Source organism: Hemitrygon akajei, chromosome 6, assembly GCF_048418815.1.
Source record: "Hemitrygon akajei chromosome 6, sHemAka1.3, whole genome shotgun sequence".
NCBI classification, from domain to species: Eukaryota; Metazoa; Chordata; class Chondrichthyes; order Myliobatiformes; family Dasyatidae; genus Hemitrygon; species Hemitrygon akajei.
In genome coordinates this window covers 151,110,741-151,129,457 of record NC_133129.1, presented here as the reverse complement: position 1 = coordinate 151,129,457, position 18,717 = coordinate 151,110,741, and the positions used below count along the sequence as shown (strand labels likewise).

General features: G+C 37.2%; 1 protein-coding gene across 2 annotated transcripts in view; it reads left to right on the top strand.

Moving 5' to 3' along the window:
* Window positions 1-18,717, top strand: part of LOC140729608 (DENN domain-containing protein 5A) — a 156,671-nt gene that overhangs the window by 82,450 nt on the left and 55,504 nt on the right. For both annotated transcript variants that reach the window (XM_073049568.1, XM_073049567.1), the window contains 6 exons: window positions 489-676; window positions 2,691-3,008; window positions 10,866-11,081; window positions 12,387-12,621; window positions 16,528-16,678; window positions 18,432-18,525. In XM_073049568.1, the coding sequence (XP_072905669.1) occupies window positions 489-676; window positions 2,691-3,008; window positions 10,866-11,081; window positions 12,387-12,621; window positions 16,528-16,678; window positions 18,432-18,525 (1,202 nt within the window). The remainder of the gene's footprint in view (window positions 1-488; window positions 677-2,690; window positions 3,009-10,865; window positions 11,082-12,386; window positions 12,622-16,527; window positions 16,679-18,431; window positions 18,526-18,717) is intronic.

Here is an 18,717-nt window from a genome sequence, read left to right as displayed (position 1 = left end):
TGCAGTCGCCCCCACTCCTGCCCCATACCAGATAGTGATGCAGCCTGTCAGAATGTTCTCCACTGTAGAAGTTTTTGAGATTTGTACCAATTAACTACAGATTCACAACCTGTTGGACCAATGAATTTCAACCTGTACTACTATTCTAAGCAAGCATTCATTTTGCCTTGTTTTCTATTCCTTCATGGTAAACTGTTTGAAGTAATGCTAATGAATAGATTAAAACTTTTTCAAGTACTGAATCTTTATCAAGGCATAAAACATTTTGTTATCGTTTAAGAATTTCTTGGGTTGCTCATATACCTTAAAAGGGATCCCTTTATTGCACATTTTCTGTGCCTTTGTACAAGCAACAAATATCTCCTGTTGCTGATGGGGAAGAATAGCTTTTGACCATGGTGTTTCCCAGTAATTGTCTGAAAAATGCAATTAAGTGTTAGATATAAAAAATTTAATTTGTCTATTTTTGTGTTTTTGCTAATAAACAGATTACCAGAGACTGATGACAGTAGCAGAAAGTATCACAGCAATACTCTTTCCCTGTCAGTGGCAACATGTGTATGTCCCCATCCTCCCAGCATCGCTGCTTCATTTTTTAGATGCTCCTGTTCCTTACTTGATGGGTTTGCATTCCAATGGGCAGGATGACCGGTCCAAGTTAGAGTTGCCACAAGAGGTGAGTATCTCTAACTTGCCTACTCTGCTAACATTACACAGTATCCAGTTAATTATTCCATGGAGAAACAAAGTGAAAGCCTGGTTATGAGGAATTTAACTCAGCCTATTCTAACAATCGAGTGAAGTTAAGTTTGGGTTAGGATCATAGCAGACTGAAGAACAGAATTTAGTTAAAATCTTGCATTAAAATTTGGTCAAAGTGTCTATTTAATCTGCTAAATTTCTTAAACATTGTCCAGGCTGATCATAAGTACACGTTTTCCTTTCATGTGACATATTTGCAATGTAGTGGCCATTCTTTTTGTCCACCTTTTATTTCACACCAATATAATTGATTCTTAATTCCCCAAAATTAAATAAGTTCTTAATTAAATAACTGGAGTGGTTTGAGATGGGCTCTTAACTTCACAATCTACTTTCCTATGATTGAAGTTAAACTCTGTCCCAAGCCATCAAGCCGGTGCTTATGCTGGTTTCCATGGCGTGAAGCGACTGAGTATGAGTCTTATACTCTCGGACTCCACCCCTCCCCCCACTTGGCCACGCGCCTAAGGCTCCACTTTCCTATGGCCTTGCACCTTATGGTCTAACTGCACTGCACTTTCTCTATAAGCTTTATTTTGCATTCTGTTATTGATTTTCCCTTGTACTAATTCATGCAATGTAGGAATGATATGGTCTCTATGGACAGCAGGCTAAAACAAGTTTTTTTCACTGTACCTCAATAATAAACCAGTTTATCAAAACTACCCTGGCACCATCTTCCCAGGGTAACCAATGCTGAGAATAACTCATCGTCACATTGTTGTGATAGGCATGTGTATGCATACATATTTTGACATTTTATTATATCTGTCGTCAAGTTTGATCATTCTCCAAATCTTAATATCCAGATTTAGCTGCTGTCAACCATCACTCTTATTCCCTAGTATTGATAAACAATTCCTGTTGTCCGTTTATGCATTTGGATGCCATTCCTGCATCACCAATCAGGCTCGGTAGGCATTCACATCACAGAACTTTCAAGGACTTTCCCTTTCACCCTCATCCCAGAAATACTAAATGGGGTTTTACTGTCAGTTTTGTAATCCAACTGCAGACCAATCAATGATTGGGATGTACGTATGTGATTTAGATTTGATATGGAAGTTTATAAAATATTTAAAATAATTGTAATCACTTTTAAAATCCTGCAGATTTTTCTTTTGTCAAATAGAGAAATTACAAAGTCCTCAAATATAAAGTTAGAGTTTATAAGATCCTAGAGGCTGGACAACCATATCTAAAATTTTGTGTGTTTATGTCTTTCAAAGGTTTTTATGCTGAGAAAATTGCATTAAATATTCAATTCTATTCTATTTTTGTTGAGCACTTCAATAATTCACTCATTGTAGGAGGAAGTATTGCAAAGTGATTTCTCAACCAATGAAGTTTAATAGGCATGAAGAACTTGACTGATAATTAGAAAGGCCAACTGTGACAATTTGATTGTCATTACAATTGTAAAATCCAGGTTGGAATCTTTCCATGGCACAAATCTGACCTGTTAGCTATATAAACAAATACATGTATGTCCCTGTTTTAAAGGGGAAGGTAACTTTTAATCTTGTTAAAGTGAGGAAGTAATCGACTTGTTACAAAGTTATACTTGCATTTTAAAAACAAAGAGTACCAATTTTTACTTATTGTCTGATTTGCAGCTTTCATTAGGCCTGAGAATTCAATAATTATAGCAATCATAGTGATACCGAGGAAATTACTAGTATTGGGTGATGAAAGTAAGAGAAACTTCTAATTCATTTCAAGAAGATTTTGTTTCCCGAAAGACCTTGATTTAGGAAAGTAGATTAAGTTATAGCAGGCCATGAAAACGTAACTGGTCTGTTTCAGTCTCTTTATGACTTGAAGGGTAAATGGGATGTGTCTGTTTATCTAACAGCAATATAATGGTTTGCATTTCTGACCAAAAAAAAGAATTTGACTCTTTCTAAATATATATTTAACTTTTTCAGGCAAATCTGTGTTTTGTGGATATAGACAACCATTTCATTGAGTTGCCGGAAGACTTGCCTCAATTTCCAAACAAATTGGAATTTATTCAAGAAGTCTCTGAAATTCTCATGGCTTTTGGTATTCCACCTGAAGGGAATTTGCACTGCAGTGAAAGTGCCTCTAAGCTGAAAGACTTCAAAGAGAGTGATGTGGCCTGTGATAAGAAGAACGGAAATGTTGCTGGGTCAGCACTGAACACTTACGAATTGCTGAAGGAAAATGAGACCATGGCAAGACTGCAGGCTCTTGTGAAGAGGACTGGGGTCAGTTTAGAAAAGGTTTGTTTTTTAACTTATTTAGATTTTTGAGTTTGTCTTGTAATGACTGCTACCTATGAACTTTAGTGGAAGCAGTGAAAAGTTCCTTAGTGAACTCTTAACATAAGCTTATTCTTGCTAAAATTTAGATGAAAAATCTAATTATATTAAATTATTAGTATGTTAATGCCTGAAGACTGATTTAGCAGTACAAAAGTGCTTTTGAAAGCTGATGGAAAAGGTTTACAACTATATTAATACTCTTTATGTACAAACCCCATTTCCAGAAAAGTTGGGATATTTTCCAAAATGCAATAAAAACAAAAATCTGTGATATGTTAATTCAAATGAACCCTTATTTAACTGACAAAAGTACAAAGAAAAGATTTTCAATAGTTTTACTGACCAACTTAATTGTATTTTGTAAATATACACAAATTTAGAATTTGATGGCTGCAACACACTCAACAAAAGTTGGGACAGAGTTAAAATAAGATTGAAAAGTGCTCAGAATATTCAAGTGACACCGGTTTGGAAGACTCCACATTAAGCAGGCTTATTGGTAGCAGGTGAGGTATCATAACTGGGTATAAAAGTAGCTCCATCAAAGGCTCAGTCTTTGCAAGCAAGGATGGGTCGTGGCTCACCCCTTTGTGCCAAAATGCGTGAGAGAATTGTTAGTCAGTTCAAAAGGAACATTTCCCAACGCAAGATTGCAGAGAATTTAGGTCTTTCAACATCTACAGTACATAATATTGTGAAAAGATTCAGAGACATCTCAGTGCGTAAAGGGCAAGGTCGGAAACCACTGTTGAATGCGTGTGATCTTCGAGCCCTCAGGCGGCACTGCCTAAGAAACCGTCATGCTACTGTGACAATTATAGCCACCTGGGCTCGGGAGTACTTTGGAAAACCATTGTCACTTAACACAGTCCATCACTGCGTCCAGAAATGCAACTTGAAACTGTATTACGCAAGGAGGAAGCCATACATCAACTCTATGCAGAAACGCCGGCGAGTTCTCTTGGCCCGAGCTCATCTCAGATGGACCGAAAGACTGTGGAACCGTATGCTGTGGTCAGATGAGTCCACATTTCAGCTAGTTTTCGGAAAAAACGGGCGTCGAGTTCTCCGTGCCAAAGATGTAAACGACCATCCTGATTGTTATCAGCAAAAGGTGCAAAAGCCAGCATCTGTGATAGTATGGGGGTGCATCAGTGCCCAGGGCATGGGTGAGTTGCATGTATGTGAAGGTACCATTGACTCTGAGGTGTATATTAGGATTTTAGAGAGACATATGTTGCCATCAAGGCGACGTCTCTTCCCGGGATGTCCATGCTTATTTCAGCAGGACAATACCAGACCACGTTCTGCACGGGCTACAACAACGTGGCTTTGTAGACACAGACTGCGTGTGCTTGACTGGCCTGTTGCCAGTCCAGATCTATCTCCTATTGAAAATGTATGGCGCATCATGAAGAGGAGAATCAGACAACGGAGACCACGGACTGTTGAGCAGCTGAAGTCTTAAATCAAGCAAGAATGGACAAAATTTCCAATTGCAAATCTACTACAATTAGTATCCACAGTTCCAAAACGATTAAAAAGTGTTATTAAAAGGAAAGGTAATGTAACACAATGGTCAACATGCCTCTGTCCCAACTTTTGTTGAGTGTGTTGCAGCCATCAAATTCTAAATTTGTGTATATTTACAAAATACAATTAAGTTGGTCAGTAAAACTATTGAAAATCTTTTCTTTGTACTTTTGTCAGTTAAATAAAGGTTCACGTGAATTAACATATCACAGATTTTTGTTTTTATTGCATTTTGGAAAATATCCCAACTTTTTTGGAAATGGGGTTTGTAATTAGAGAACCTCTTTCTTTAACATTACACTGGTAGGTATTGGATTTTTTAAATACTTTTCACCATCAGATTGTATAGCATTGCTAATGTATTAGAAAATGTTATACATTCTTCATTATAGGTAAATTAATATTATGAATTTTGCCACCCAACTACAAAGCTATTTATTTTCTGTCTTTGAGCAATTTTTTTTAAAATGAGAGACTTGGTGTGCAAATTCAACCACCTTTTAATTGGTGTATGAAATGAGTTTGTTATTCTATAATTGAAAACACTTTTTATCTATTTTCCTTGTAACTGATTTCCAATTAATTTTTTTGGCTTTCATGGTTTTGAATCTATTCTTTGCCAACTTACTGCTGATTGATGCTCTTCTTCCCAGTTAGGGCTTTTGTAAAGCAACTCTTAGTACACATTAGTTAAATTTAGTCTAGAAATTTAACCACATCATGACTAATGTTTTGGGTATTGTGCAAATAAAAAATCTGCATTCTTTTTCCAAAATAAAATGTTAGTGACGTTTCCCAAGTTGTTTTCTGTCAGTCAAGAAGGTTAACTCTGCAGGTCTGGGTATCAATCAGACTGGCACCCTGAAACATTTTTCAGGCTTGGTGTATTGGATCAGAAGTGTCATTATACCATTTGGAGCATTCTGGGAGAACTGAGTATGTGTTGTTCCAAGTGAAACCACAGATGCTTCATTGTCAGCTTGGTCTTCCCAATGTGGCAAAGGACTAGAATCTTTTCAAGGAAGCTCTTACAGTGTGTCTTTCAGGGCTCATTACTATTCCCGCCACCTGCAATCTACAGATGTTCTGATGTATTCCAATCTCACCTATTGCTCTGTCTTTCCCTGCTGCTCACCTTGAACTTGGTCTGATTCAAACCTAGGTTTACCCCAGCTTCCTCACCTAAGTTCCAAAAATCACTTGCCTATCTCACTGGCTCAATTACTGCCCCCAGGCCACAACAAATGCCTGATCTACCCTGGAGCCACTGCAGATCCCTTTATTTTCTAGCTAAAACAACCCAAAAAGCAGCCATGAGACATGCTACTAGGTGGCACATTTTAGGCGGGGGGAAATATTGTTCTTTAATTGTTAACAGTTGGCGCCAGGCATAGCTGAAGTTTGCATTTAGTGTTCATGGCTGATGGTCTTTGGCATCCCCCTTCATTGCTTGTCCAACACAGCTTTTTGGTTGAATTTCTAGACTTGCATTCCATTTAAACCAGTTTATGTAAAGACCAATTTTCCATTGGTTTATGTTAATTTTCTGAAAACAAAACAGACTAAGTATATTTGAAACTGAACAAAATGTGAAATAAACATAAGCCATTTAATATTTTACTTTTATGATCCTACTATTGGTGTGCTGTTGTTATATTGTAGAAAGTGGAACTTGGTTCTTCAAACTCTCCTATTGAATTTATTAATACTCAAACTTGATTACAAAATGTGACAGCCAATAGTAATTCTTCTGTCTTGCAGCAAATTTGTAACAAATAGTGGTGTGCTCACTGTTCAAATTTTTGATTCCATTAGCCAGTGTCACATGCTCGGTATGTGCATGTAAGAATGAAAATATAACTTTGTTATTTGTGCTGTGTGACTATGGCTTATACTACTTGTCCTGTGCAAATAATTGAGTGAAGTTTTATGGGTAAGAAGTTGGAGGATGCTGCTAAGAATATCTTTTACTTTTTTTACCATTGTGTCATGTCATGACTTTCACAGTTAATGTTTCATTATATTGCAAAATTGTGTGTTTCTGTTGGAAATTTTATCGTAACAAGTGTATGTAAAATTATCGTACTTACTGCAATAGAGGAATATATATTAAATTATCAATGTTTACTTATAAATGCAAAAGTTACTCTTTTTGTATTGATGTACAGAGCAATATCACAGGCTACTGGAACTGTTTCTGTTAAGGAACTTGTTGGAAGAGAACACCATTTTCTGGCCAATTTTTAAAAAAGAATTCATGCTTAGCTTTTTTAACAGTATAAAAATGGCCTCAGCTTTTAAGAAGTACTTCCTCCATTTCTCTGCTATAAATATATCTCATTTTTTATCGAGGGCTGTTATTTTCCTCTCTGCAATTTTTATATGGAATTTAAAACAATACACCACAGGAACAGGACCTTTCACATCTTGACTGTGCCAACCATGATGCTAAAGTAAACTGATCCCATCTGCTTACACATGATTTATCTCTTGCAATTCCTGTCATATTAATGTGTCAGTCTAAATACTGCTCAAATGCCACTTTTGTATCTGCTTCCATCACAACCTCTGCACATTTCCTCAAACTTTCTCCCTCTCGACCAGGGGTTCCTAACCTGGGGTCCATGGACCCTTTGGTTAATGATACTGGTTCATGGCATAAATAGGGTTGGGAACCCCTGCTCTAGACTAAAGTCTTTAGTGTTTGACATATCTCCCCTGGAAAGGAGACTCTCACTATTGACCCGATCTATTGTGTACTCATTTCCACTTCATTTTAGTGGTAGATGACGACCAATTTTCTATTGTTTGCTTTCCTCGGTTACCTCTCTTGAAACATACCTTGTTCATTATAGAATTGAATGATAGGGCTGTAAATGTGATGCAGCTTGTCACAGTCAGTGGATCATACTTGGGGTAATAGAGGGAATTCTTAATTAATCGTGGCACCCTTTAATTTAGGAGAATAAAATTAGCTGTTTCTATTCCTCATCACCATCCAGTAATGTTCCTAAAGTATTTTATATTTGTGTGTTACCTTGGCTCTGACACACATGCCACCGTTTACCCATTTTTGCACTTGAATTGCCGGAGGAGGACTGGTGCCGATGGTACTTTGTGTGATTACTGACGGCTTAGTGGAGGACAGGTGTGGTTTGAAAGCCATGCTGGTTGGAACAAAGTGCGAAGAACAAGAGGCAATAATGCTGTTGACATTAGAGTTGTCAGTAGAATGAAGTGTGTCATTCCATGAGTTCATCATTCAGTTTTGGAGGCTAATTTAAAGCCTGTTTAATTTCTAATGATTGTGCTTTTGGCATCAAAATGCAAATTCCTTGTAAGGGCCAATTCAGAAAGATTGAATGGAATTTGTCAAAAATTATCCATAAAGTTCTCATTTGCTTATAAGTACGTATGTTATTTTATCATTTAATCAGTATGAAATTTTAGTCACAGCCATGATCTGCAAATTGTATTTAATGCCGGTGTTTGTAAACGATCTGTTCTCCATTTCCGTAGTCCTGGAAAATTGCCAGTTTCCATTGTGAATATAATTCTAGCCTGCTGCATACAATGGACAACTAAGAAAGCCTTTAATTTAAAAGCTACCAGAGAAATGGATTGTTTCATGGCTGTAAAAACACTGAATTCAGCATGATTCTACTGGAACTCAACAACTCCTTGGGGGGTGGGGGGGGGGTGGAGCACATGCTCCTGTTTACATCAGTGGTGCTGAGGTTGAGGTTGGCTTGCCCAGGTCTGAACAATATTGATGCCACAGCCAAGAAAGTTCACCAGTGCTTCTCCTTCCTCAGGAGGCTGAAGGCTTGCCTCTTTTCCCTCATCTATTTTTTTTATTGATGCAACATGAGAAACATTCTACCTGGATACGTCACAGTTGTAATGGCCACTGCTTGATTCACAACCACAGGAAACAGCGGAGAGTTGTGGGCACAGCTCAGTGTATCACAGAAACCAGCCTCCCCTCCATGGACTCTTGTCTACAGTTCTCGCAGCTTCAGTGAGATAGACAGCATAATCAAGGATTCCACCTGCCCTGGCATTCTCTCTTCTCCCCTGTCCCATCAGTAGAAGATATAAAATCCTGGAAACACGTACCAGCAGGCTCAAGGGTAGCTTCCGTTCCGGTGTTATAAGACTTGAATGGTTTCCTGGTACAATAAGTTGGATTCTTGAGCTCATTGTAACGGTGCACATTATTGTCTACCTGCACTGCACTTTCTTTGTATTGTAACTTTATTCTGCACTCTGTTATTGTTTTATCTTGTACTACCTCAGTGCACTGTTGTAATGAATTGACTTGTGTGGACGGTATGCAAGACAAGTTTTTCACTGTACTTAAGTACCTGTGACAGTAACACTGGACGGCAATCTTTTTCAAAAGCATTGCTTCCTCAGAATACTTTTTTTGTTTATGATAGGCTGCTTGAAGCTGAACACAAATAGAATTTAAGACTATTTGTATCATGTGAGAATTTGGAGAAACAAATTAACTTTTATTGAACCTAATGTATTTAATTGCATAACGGTGCTGATGCTTTGCAATAGTTCGATTAAGCTAAAAACGTTTTGTTGATGCTTTTCATTTATAGTCGGTGTTTGAGGCTCCTTGCTTAAGTGTCCAACAATAATCAGCCAGCATCAATGGATTCCACTTGCCTTGATACCGTTTCTCCATGACCACAAGGTCCTGGTGAAACCTTGTACCATGCTTGTCACTGACAGCTGCCAAGATTTGCAGGGAAGGGGTCTAAGTGGGAATACTGAAAATCAATCTTTAGTAACATGTTGCATTTCATGGTTTAGTGCTTAAAGCATATTATCAACCAGCTGCATGTAGTTTGGGGCTCTGTAGTTGCCAAGAAAATTTTCAGCAATGTCCTTGAATGCCTTCCATCTGATTTTTCATCAGTCCTACTAGAAATTCTTTGAATTGCCTGTCATTGATGACCTGTTTGCTTTGTAGCTTAATCTTAGCATTAGTTATTTTGGGAAACACCTGTCTCAAATAGCAAAACTCTTCATGGAAATTTATAGCCTTTTTAAAATCTATCCTGCCATGCAGCATTTGCCCTGCCTAAGCATGCCCAATCATGTTTACATTGTGGGCAACATTTTTATTGACTTGAATTATGAATTGAAATAACAAATATAGGTGATTTCAATAAAAAAATGGTGCGTGATAGGGAAATTACATGGTGATTTTTATGATCAGCTCAAAATCCATGAAATATACCCAAACATATTCAAGAAGCAAAATCTTAAATGTCCAGTGTAATAAATGTATTTACCAATTTCTGTCATTTTAGGAATCATTCTAATTCATTCTAAGCATAATTCCAAATGTTAATTCAATGGTATTGGTTGAAGAAAATTGCTTTTTCAGCAGTTAGGTAATTTTAAAATTGTTTCTTATTTCATCTCTTTCCTACCCGTGAAGATAATGTCCATTTTCCTTGATCTGCAAAATTCAAAGTGCACAAAATATTTCATTAAGAAATGATGAAATGATTTAGTCAAGCTTCATATTAAATTTTTGATACAGGTTGTTTAATATAGCCTCAATAATAAGTAGATAAATTTATTGTATGGCAATACACATAAAATGCTGGAAGAACTCAACAGGTCAGGCTATGAATGAATAAGCAACTGGCATTTTAAGTCGAGACCCTTCTTCAGGACCGGAAAGGAAGGGGGATGATACCAGAATAAAAAGGTGGGGTGAGGGGAAGGAGGATAACTGGAAGGTGATAGGTGAAGCCAGGTAGGTGGGTGGGAAAGGTAAAGTACTGGTGATGAAGGAATCTGATAGGTGAAAGGGAAGGGAGGAGGGGCACTTGGGGGGGTGTGGTGAGTGGTAGGCGGGTGAGAAGAGGTAAAAGAGCAGGGTGGGGAATAGAAGAAGAGGAGAGGGGGCTCCTCCTAAACTTGTTGTATATCTGTCCATTTATTAGGATGATGTCTTGATTAGTGCTTTGAAGTAAGCTTTGGCTGTAAGCTAAGTGTTCAAACCGAATGGAAAAATTATTGTCATTTAAGGATCTTATTTCGTCATACATGATATGGTAGTAAATTGTAGGTGATGATTTTAACTGTTTCTGCTCTGATTTCTCCAAAAGGATTGTTTTATTTTAAAAAGGGTTTTTGTCACTATCAAAAGGTAAATCCATAGAGCAAGTCAGATGGGCAACCTCCAGTTAATTCTTACCCCTCTTTCGTCACAGTCTGTTGAGTATGATGGATTTTCTGTTATTTTTCCAGTTGGAAGTGAGAGAAGAATCTGGAAGTAACAAAGATTTGAAGGTTCATTGTGACGAGGAAGAGCTGAAGATTCATCAGCTAAACATCCAGATCAGAGAAGTCTTTGCCAATCGCTTTACCCAGATGTTTGCTGATTATGAGGTATTTGTAATTCAGCCCAGCCAGGACAAGGAATCCTGGTTCAATAATCGGGAACAAATGCAGAACTTTGATAAGGTGGGTTAAGGTCTAAAGATGCAAAGCTTGCTGCTTTCAAAGTGCAGGTCCTCCTCAGGTAATGGAGGCCCAACTTGTGTACTGTCCATACATATGAACGGTGTTTGGGAGACTCATGGGATGGATCTGCTGGCTGCTCCAAGGCAGCAGGCAGTTTCTGCCATGTGGCAACTTGGTTTGTGGAATATCTGGTTGAATTAAATGCATTGGTTTAACTACACCTTGCTCCTAGTGGCCCTTGTTTTCATTTGCATATATTGCCGGCAACTGACTTGCAAATTGTTTGGGTAACAATCAGTTCTCAGGAATGGCGTCCTGTCCTACCTGTGGAGGACCTGCACTACTTAAATGGTGTCTGAAAGAATGCATCAAAATCTATAGCTGATTGTAAACATGGTGTCGAATCTTCCTCAGATTTTCTTTCTCTGTTTATTTTCCTAGTTTTCTAGTAATTAATCACTGTTCCAGTTATAGTGTCCTAAATTGAAAAGGAATCATGACAGGGCCTTTAGGATTTATTTCTGTATCTTTTGTTTTCTTTTAATAGCTTCTATACCTTTGCCAAAAATACTCCTTTTCTCAAGAAGCTTTGAGGCTAAGTATTTAGTTATTTCTTTGTTTTAACATGTGTAATATCACAGATTTTGTTTTGGAGGAGAGGAAAGAATTTCAACAAAATTAATATGAACAGAAGCAACTGTACTTAACAGTTTCTGCACGTTCAAGCCAGGACATTGTTGTATAAATAAATTGGTGGAGCTCATTAATTCTACAATAATCCTGGTTTTGATTCTCCCCACTTTCCTATCAGCTCCCTGCAGATTCTATCACTCACCTACACACTAGGGGTGTTTTACAGTGGCCAGTTCACCGTGAATCTGTGGAGTACAAGAGGAAATTGGAATACTGAGGAAAAACCCATGTTGTTGTAGGGAGGGTGTCTAGTGCTGCACTGTTATTGAACCTGTGTCTCTAGATCCACGAAGCTTTAAGTGTCATGTCAGTGTGCTGCTTTTTTTGGTATATATGTATGTGCTAACACAAAGGAAAAGTTTCATAGTAGCTAATAGTTCTCAAAATAAGTCATTTAATTGTACAATTCCAGGAATCTTTGCTATCCAGAGCTATCGAGTAATTCATTTTTTTTGCATATGGACATGACATTATTAGCATAGATTCGCAAAAGTTAGAACATGGCATGAGAACTCCAGACAAAGTTTGAATAATGATTATTTGTAAAGTCAAAAAAGTTCTTTCATTTCTCATTGATCATTGAATATTGATATTGATTTGGTTTCTTTACAGGCTTCTTTCCTTTCAGACCAGCCTGAACCCTATCTGCCATTTCTGTCCAGATTTCTTGAAACTCAAATGTTTGCGTCATTCATTGACAATAAGATAATGTGTCATGACGATGATGATAAAGACCAAATTTTGAGGGTGTTTGATACCAGAGTTGACAAAATAAGAACTTTGAATGTTAGGACGCCAACACTGCGTACATCAATGTATCAGAAGTGTACCACTATTGACTCAGCAGGTAAAGATGTTGTTTTTACGTTTGGAATCTAGGCATTGTTGATGAGGTTGGCATGTGTTGCTGTGGGAAGTGCAATGTTTGGGCTGTTTTGTGCTTGCGTTCCACATTTCAGTTGTCTGTTGTGGATTTTGGTCTTACCTTAATTGTGTATAGAATTACTGTGAAAATACATATTCAGTAATTTCTACAACAACACACACAAAATGCTGGTGGAACACAGCAGGCCAGGGTAGCCTCCAACCTGATGGCATGAACATTGACTTCTCTAACTTCCGTTAATGCCCCTCCTCACCTTCTTACCCCATCCCTGACATAATTAGTTGTTTGCCTGTTCTCCATCTCCCTCTGGTGCTCCCCCCACTTCCCTTCTTTCTCCTGAGGCCTCCTGTCCCATGATCCTTTCCCTTCTCCAGCTCTGTATCACTTTCACCAATCACCTTTCCAGCTCTTGGCTTCATCCCACCCCCTCCGGTCTTCTCCTATCATTTCGCATTTCCCCCCCCCCCCCCCCCCCCACCACTTTCAAATCTCTTACTATCTTTCCTTTCGGTTAGTCCTGTAGAAGGGTTTCGGCCCAAAACGTCGACAGCACTTCTCCCTATAGATGCTGCCTGGCCTGCTGTGTTCCACCAGCATTTTGTGTGTGTTGTTGTTCAGTAATTTCTACCTGATTATTAATCTGTCAACACAATTTGAACTCATCAGCATAAATTAAACCTATACAGAGAACAGATTGATACATCTGGTATCAATGCTGTCTGATGCTTTGACACCTGGCATTCCCTATTTTTACCTGCACATTCTGCAGTCAGCTTCTCAGCTGGATCATGATAAAGATAATGGAGTCGAGCAAAGAGGTTCTCTAATTTAAGATAAAGCTTAAAGACGACAGATGTTGGAACCTGGAGCAACAAACAATCTGCTGAAAGAAGTCAGCAGACCAAACAGCATCTGTGAGGGATAAAGGAATTGTTGATATCTTGGGTTAAAACCCTGATGAGTTTCAATCCAGTACGTCAACAATTTCTTTCCGTCACAGATCAGAATCAGAATCGGGTTTATTATCACTGTGTTGTCTGATGTGACATTTGTTTTTTACACCGGCAGTACAGTGCAAAGAAATAAAAATACAATAAATTACAAAATAAATAATGCAAAGTCAAGAAATAATGAGGTGTGTTCATGATGGCAAAGGAGAAGCTGTTCCTGTATTACTGAGTGTGGGTTCTCAGGATCCCTTATTTCCTCCCTGTTGGTGTAAATGAGAAGAGAAGATGCCATTCAACTAGTATTTTTAGTTACATATTTGCATTCCATGATGTGCAGAATGTAAAATAACACTCTTCTTGTAAGACAGCAATAAACTGAGTTTTTTTAAAAATTTTAATTTCTCTTTCCCAAGTTTACTACTTAACAATCTGAGAGGAAAGAAAGGTTTAGAAAGTCTGACTTAAATTTGTTTTTGTAAACCTTCTCACAATCTTAAGACATTGCATCCTTTATAACCTCATTTTCTACCTCATGAAAACATATTAAAAGTCATGGGTGTATACACAATAACCATCCTGTTATTCTGTCTAGAACCAAAAATCGTGTATTTTCCACATAATCTCACATTTGCATTTTAGTGAAAAATTACATAAAAATTAATTTCTGTGCATAGTTAGCTTTTTAAAAAATGTTTGAGAATATCTCCCTAATGTGTTCTCAGTGAAATACATAATCTTCAAAAAAACTAATCTTCAATTCTTTGTCGTGGAGTAGTTTCAGTGGAGTTCTGTGGAATGTCAAATGCAAGTTTTGCCCTTTGGGTATTTACCACTCTTAAAAGAGCTGATCTTGGCCCTGTAGGGGTATTGGGGGGAGGTTGCAGGAACAAAAGAGTCTAACCTTGTCCTGATAGGCAGAATATATTAGTTCTAATGGACAGATCAGTAGTAAATCCAGACAAGGCCAACAAAATCAGTAGTGAAATCATGAAAGATTAGTTATCAAATGTGTTGTTTATACTTCAGGTTCTAGGAATCTATTGTTGAAGAACTTGGTGGTGTTTTAATTGTAGGTGAGTTTGCAAATAACAAGGCACAATAACATCTATGGCAGAGGTCACCCGTAAATGAATTAATTTTTCATTGAGTGGTCCTTAGTGATGAAGGGGTTTGAGCTGCCACTGACTTTAAACCTGATGTATAAAGAGTATGCAAGAAGAATGAAGAAAAATTAATGTTTGTGCTGATTAGTGAAATTGAGTCTTGGATTTATTAACGATAAAGTTTTTAATGTAATGTAATTGAAACAAATGAACTCAAGGCTTGTTTCAAGATGGATCAGTTTTTCTTCTGACCATTTTCTCCAATCCTATTATGCACTGTATGCATCAAAATTCCTAAACTTCTATATTCCTGGTTGTAATTATTTATTTCCGATGTGATCAAAGAAAATTTAGCACTCTCAAAACAAACAGAAAATGCTGGCAGTGGTCAGTAGGTCACACAGCATCTGTGGCGAGAAAAAGGCAATTAATATTTCAGTTTAACAACCTTGTATTAAAGCTGTAGTTTAGGAGCATCCTAATGATTTAACCAGTTGCTGCAGAATTCTGATCTGTTAACTTATTTGAAGAAAAACTTGAGAACAAGAAACATTAATTAAGAAATGTTGGTTGGAATGCGGTATCAAATTATACAAACTAAATTTGACACTGAACTATGTGGATGGGGGGGAGTGATGGCATGAAAATGTATATTTTTACTATAAAATTCCTCAATAAATCATGAAGGCTGTCAATATGCAGCCTGAATGGATAACAAAAAATCTGAACAATTCTAAGATAAACGATTAATCAAAATTTTCTATTGGTTGTTTGAATGATAGAAAAGGTTTCTTGCTGTCTGCTTAGATTTCTTTCTTCACTTCATTTTCTTGTTCATATTTGGCAAACAAGTCTTCCTTCTATCTCCTCTAGTTTTTTCTTCTATCTCTCCTTTCAAGGTGTTTGTCTCTCCCCTTAGGGTGCCGATCTCTCTCAGCTTTGGTCTCCTCCCCAAGTAAATATTTTCCTGTTTTCTGATTGTGGGGATCATTACTGTTCAAGGCAGTTATCAGTTCTCATTTGACGCTTGCATACATTTTGTTTTGCAGCAACAGTCACTGGGTAGAAATGTATGACAATTACATAATGTCTTATCACTTCTCCAGATATGTGCCAAATGCTGCACTTACAATTAAATATTTGAAATGTAGCCAACACAGTTTGCATGCAGCTGTGTTATACAAATGGCAATGAAGTTAATTAAACCTTATCAGGTTACAGTGCTCAGGAGAAAATCATTGACTTGGGCACAAAAAAAATCGTGTTCTTCAATTATAAAATGTTGTAGGTTTGAAAGCATTTTTCTCTTATTACATTCACCAGGATAAGCTATTTCTCATAGTTGAAGACTGGATCTGTTATTATTTGGGGTTTCATGTCCAGTACTGCATCTTCTAGAACATTTTACCTCTGAAATTCCTCAATTTTTTCAAGAACATCTTCCATGGAATGTAATATTATAACTTAAGTTTCTCAGGTTGCTTGTTCTATCAAATGAAATATGAAATTGATCCTCTAAGAAAACACCAAAGATCATCACTGTTTTGCATGGATAATCTGGTCTTATTAATTGCTATTACAAAATAAATATTTTTGGAGAATTTTAACTTAATAATAATCCATTGAAAATGTAATTGCATGGGGTACTTGTATTCAGATTTCACAAATAGTTGCCTTGATTGCATTATGATTCAATAAATTATTACAGGGTTACTTTTCTAATCATCCATTGGGCAGTAGAAAAATCTTGTTTTTTTTGTGCTAATGCAATACAGTAATCAAAAACAACTTTTGATTTGAAATGTGTTCTTCAGAGAAGGCAATTGAGCTGCGACTTGCAAAAATTGACCATACTGCAGTACACCCTCACCTCCTAGATATGAAAATTGGCCAGGGAAAGTATGAATCTGGATTCTTCCCGAAACTACAGTCAGATGTGCTTTCCTCTTCACCAGCCAGTAACAAGTAAGTTTGTCTGATGTAAGTGCAGCGGAAATTAACCTACTTGTTTACTGTTTCCATATTCTGAATAAGTTCAGCTCATCAGAAACTTCACACAGAAACACAAGACCCTGGAGTAACTTGTTTGTTCTTTTTTTAAAGGCCTATTTTCTTTCCTGTATTTTTTTGACTACTGATTTGATCTGACCTGTTGAACATTTTCATGACTTTTTCATTGATTAGTATGTAATACATGCCTGACTTTGTACTAGATTGGCTCAGATTTCATTGCTATCAAAAATAGAAAAGAAAATAACAGAAGAATTAAACATAGAAGGCAACTCAGAGCTCCCCAGAAATATTGGAGAACAAAGGCTCTGGTGGAAACCAAGAAGAGACAATTAAGAAATGCAACTAGAGAAGTTAATAAGCCTCAAAATTGTTAGATACTGAATGTTTGTAGATACTGAAGGGCTTGTTTCCATGTTTATGATGGCTATAGAGGTAATGAATGATCTGGTTGTCATCTTGCAAGATTCTCTTGGTTTTGGAATGTTTTATGTCAATTGGGAATGTAATATCATGGTTTGAGAAAGGAAGGAGAAACAAAGCAAAAAAAGTACACTCCAGTTAGCTTGAGATTGATGGTTGGGGAAAGTAGTGGAATTTAGGGAAAAGTATATTTTGTCAACAGACTTGGAAAATAGTAATGTGATTTATGCAGAGGCAACATGGTATACAACCATATTTAATTTACTGGAGTTCTTGAGAATGTATCTAATGGAGTAAATGAGAGGAAATGAACTGAATTGGCATATTTTAGATCTTTTTAAATAAGGATCCAAGTATAGAGTAGGTGGAATTGGGGTCACAAGGTTTACCTGCACTTGTCTCAGTTGAGAAGATGGCTGAGACCAGGAATAGGAAATAAACACGGGAAGATGTGTGATAGTGAGTAGAAGGAGGCTGAACGAGGGATGAAAACATAAAGTAGACAAGTTCCATGGGGAAATAATAGGATTTAATAAGCAGAACTACATGTGGATCTGCAGCGAGATCTCCAAAGAAGACGATTATCACTCATAATCTGAGAAATATGGTATTCAATAATTGTCATGAGATCTGACTGAACCAATAGAGCAAAAGATTAAATAATGTGGCCCAAGTCGCCTTTAAGTAATTCAGTTTCTCCATTGACACCTTGAATTTCTAGGCCATGGTTGCTCAATGTGAAGGAGGAGAAATCTAGATGGTATTGAGATCAATGTGCTGAGAACAGTCAGAACCTTGCAAAGGTGGTGGAAGGAATGCCCCATAAACTGCTTGCTTACCTGTCCTGTCGGACACCTGCAGAATCTATGCTTTCTGCATTGGTCATCTTGGAACCCACATAAATGAATAGAATTCTGTTTTCCCAGAGATTGCCAAATAAAAAGATGGTGTTGATCCAGAAGAAGATGACAATGACAAATTTTAAAACAAAACTTATTTAACCACAATAGGATTGTGATTATTTTTCTTAAAATTCTCTAACCTTTTTTTGGGTTTAAAGCACTGTTAAATTTAGACTCTGGTGTTTGTATACTGCAAGTCTAGTGGATTAGACTAGAAAGACTGAAATGGTCAGAATTCCTTGAGAGTTTATGAAGAAAAGATTTGGAAGCATCCAGATGGAGCAATAATAAAATTGCTCATCACTTTCTGCATTAATTTAAATCTGAATTTGCAATTTTATGCCTTGTTACGTTCCTACAATGTGCTAGCTCTCTCTTTTAAGGTGGGTGAAGAGGAGTGCCCCTGCCCAGTGGAGACGAAAGGATCGGCAAAAGCAGCACACAGAACACTTACACCTTGATAATGATCAAAGAGAGGTCAGTCTTTTCAACTATTGCCCTTAACTTTAATTAAATAACAATACTTTGTCACAGTTCTAAATAAAACATTAGTACTTGAGACTACTTGTTGTCAAGTAGCATGTACCAACTGCACCAGTAAAAGAAGTTGAATTGCTTATGGGTCTTATGGCAAAATTTAATGATAGGATATGTAACACATATACAAAC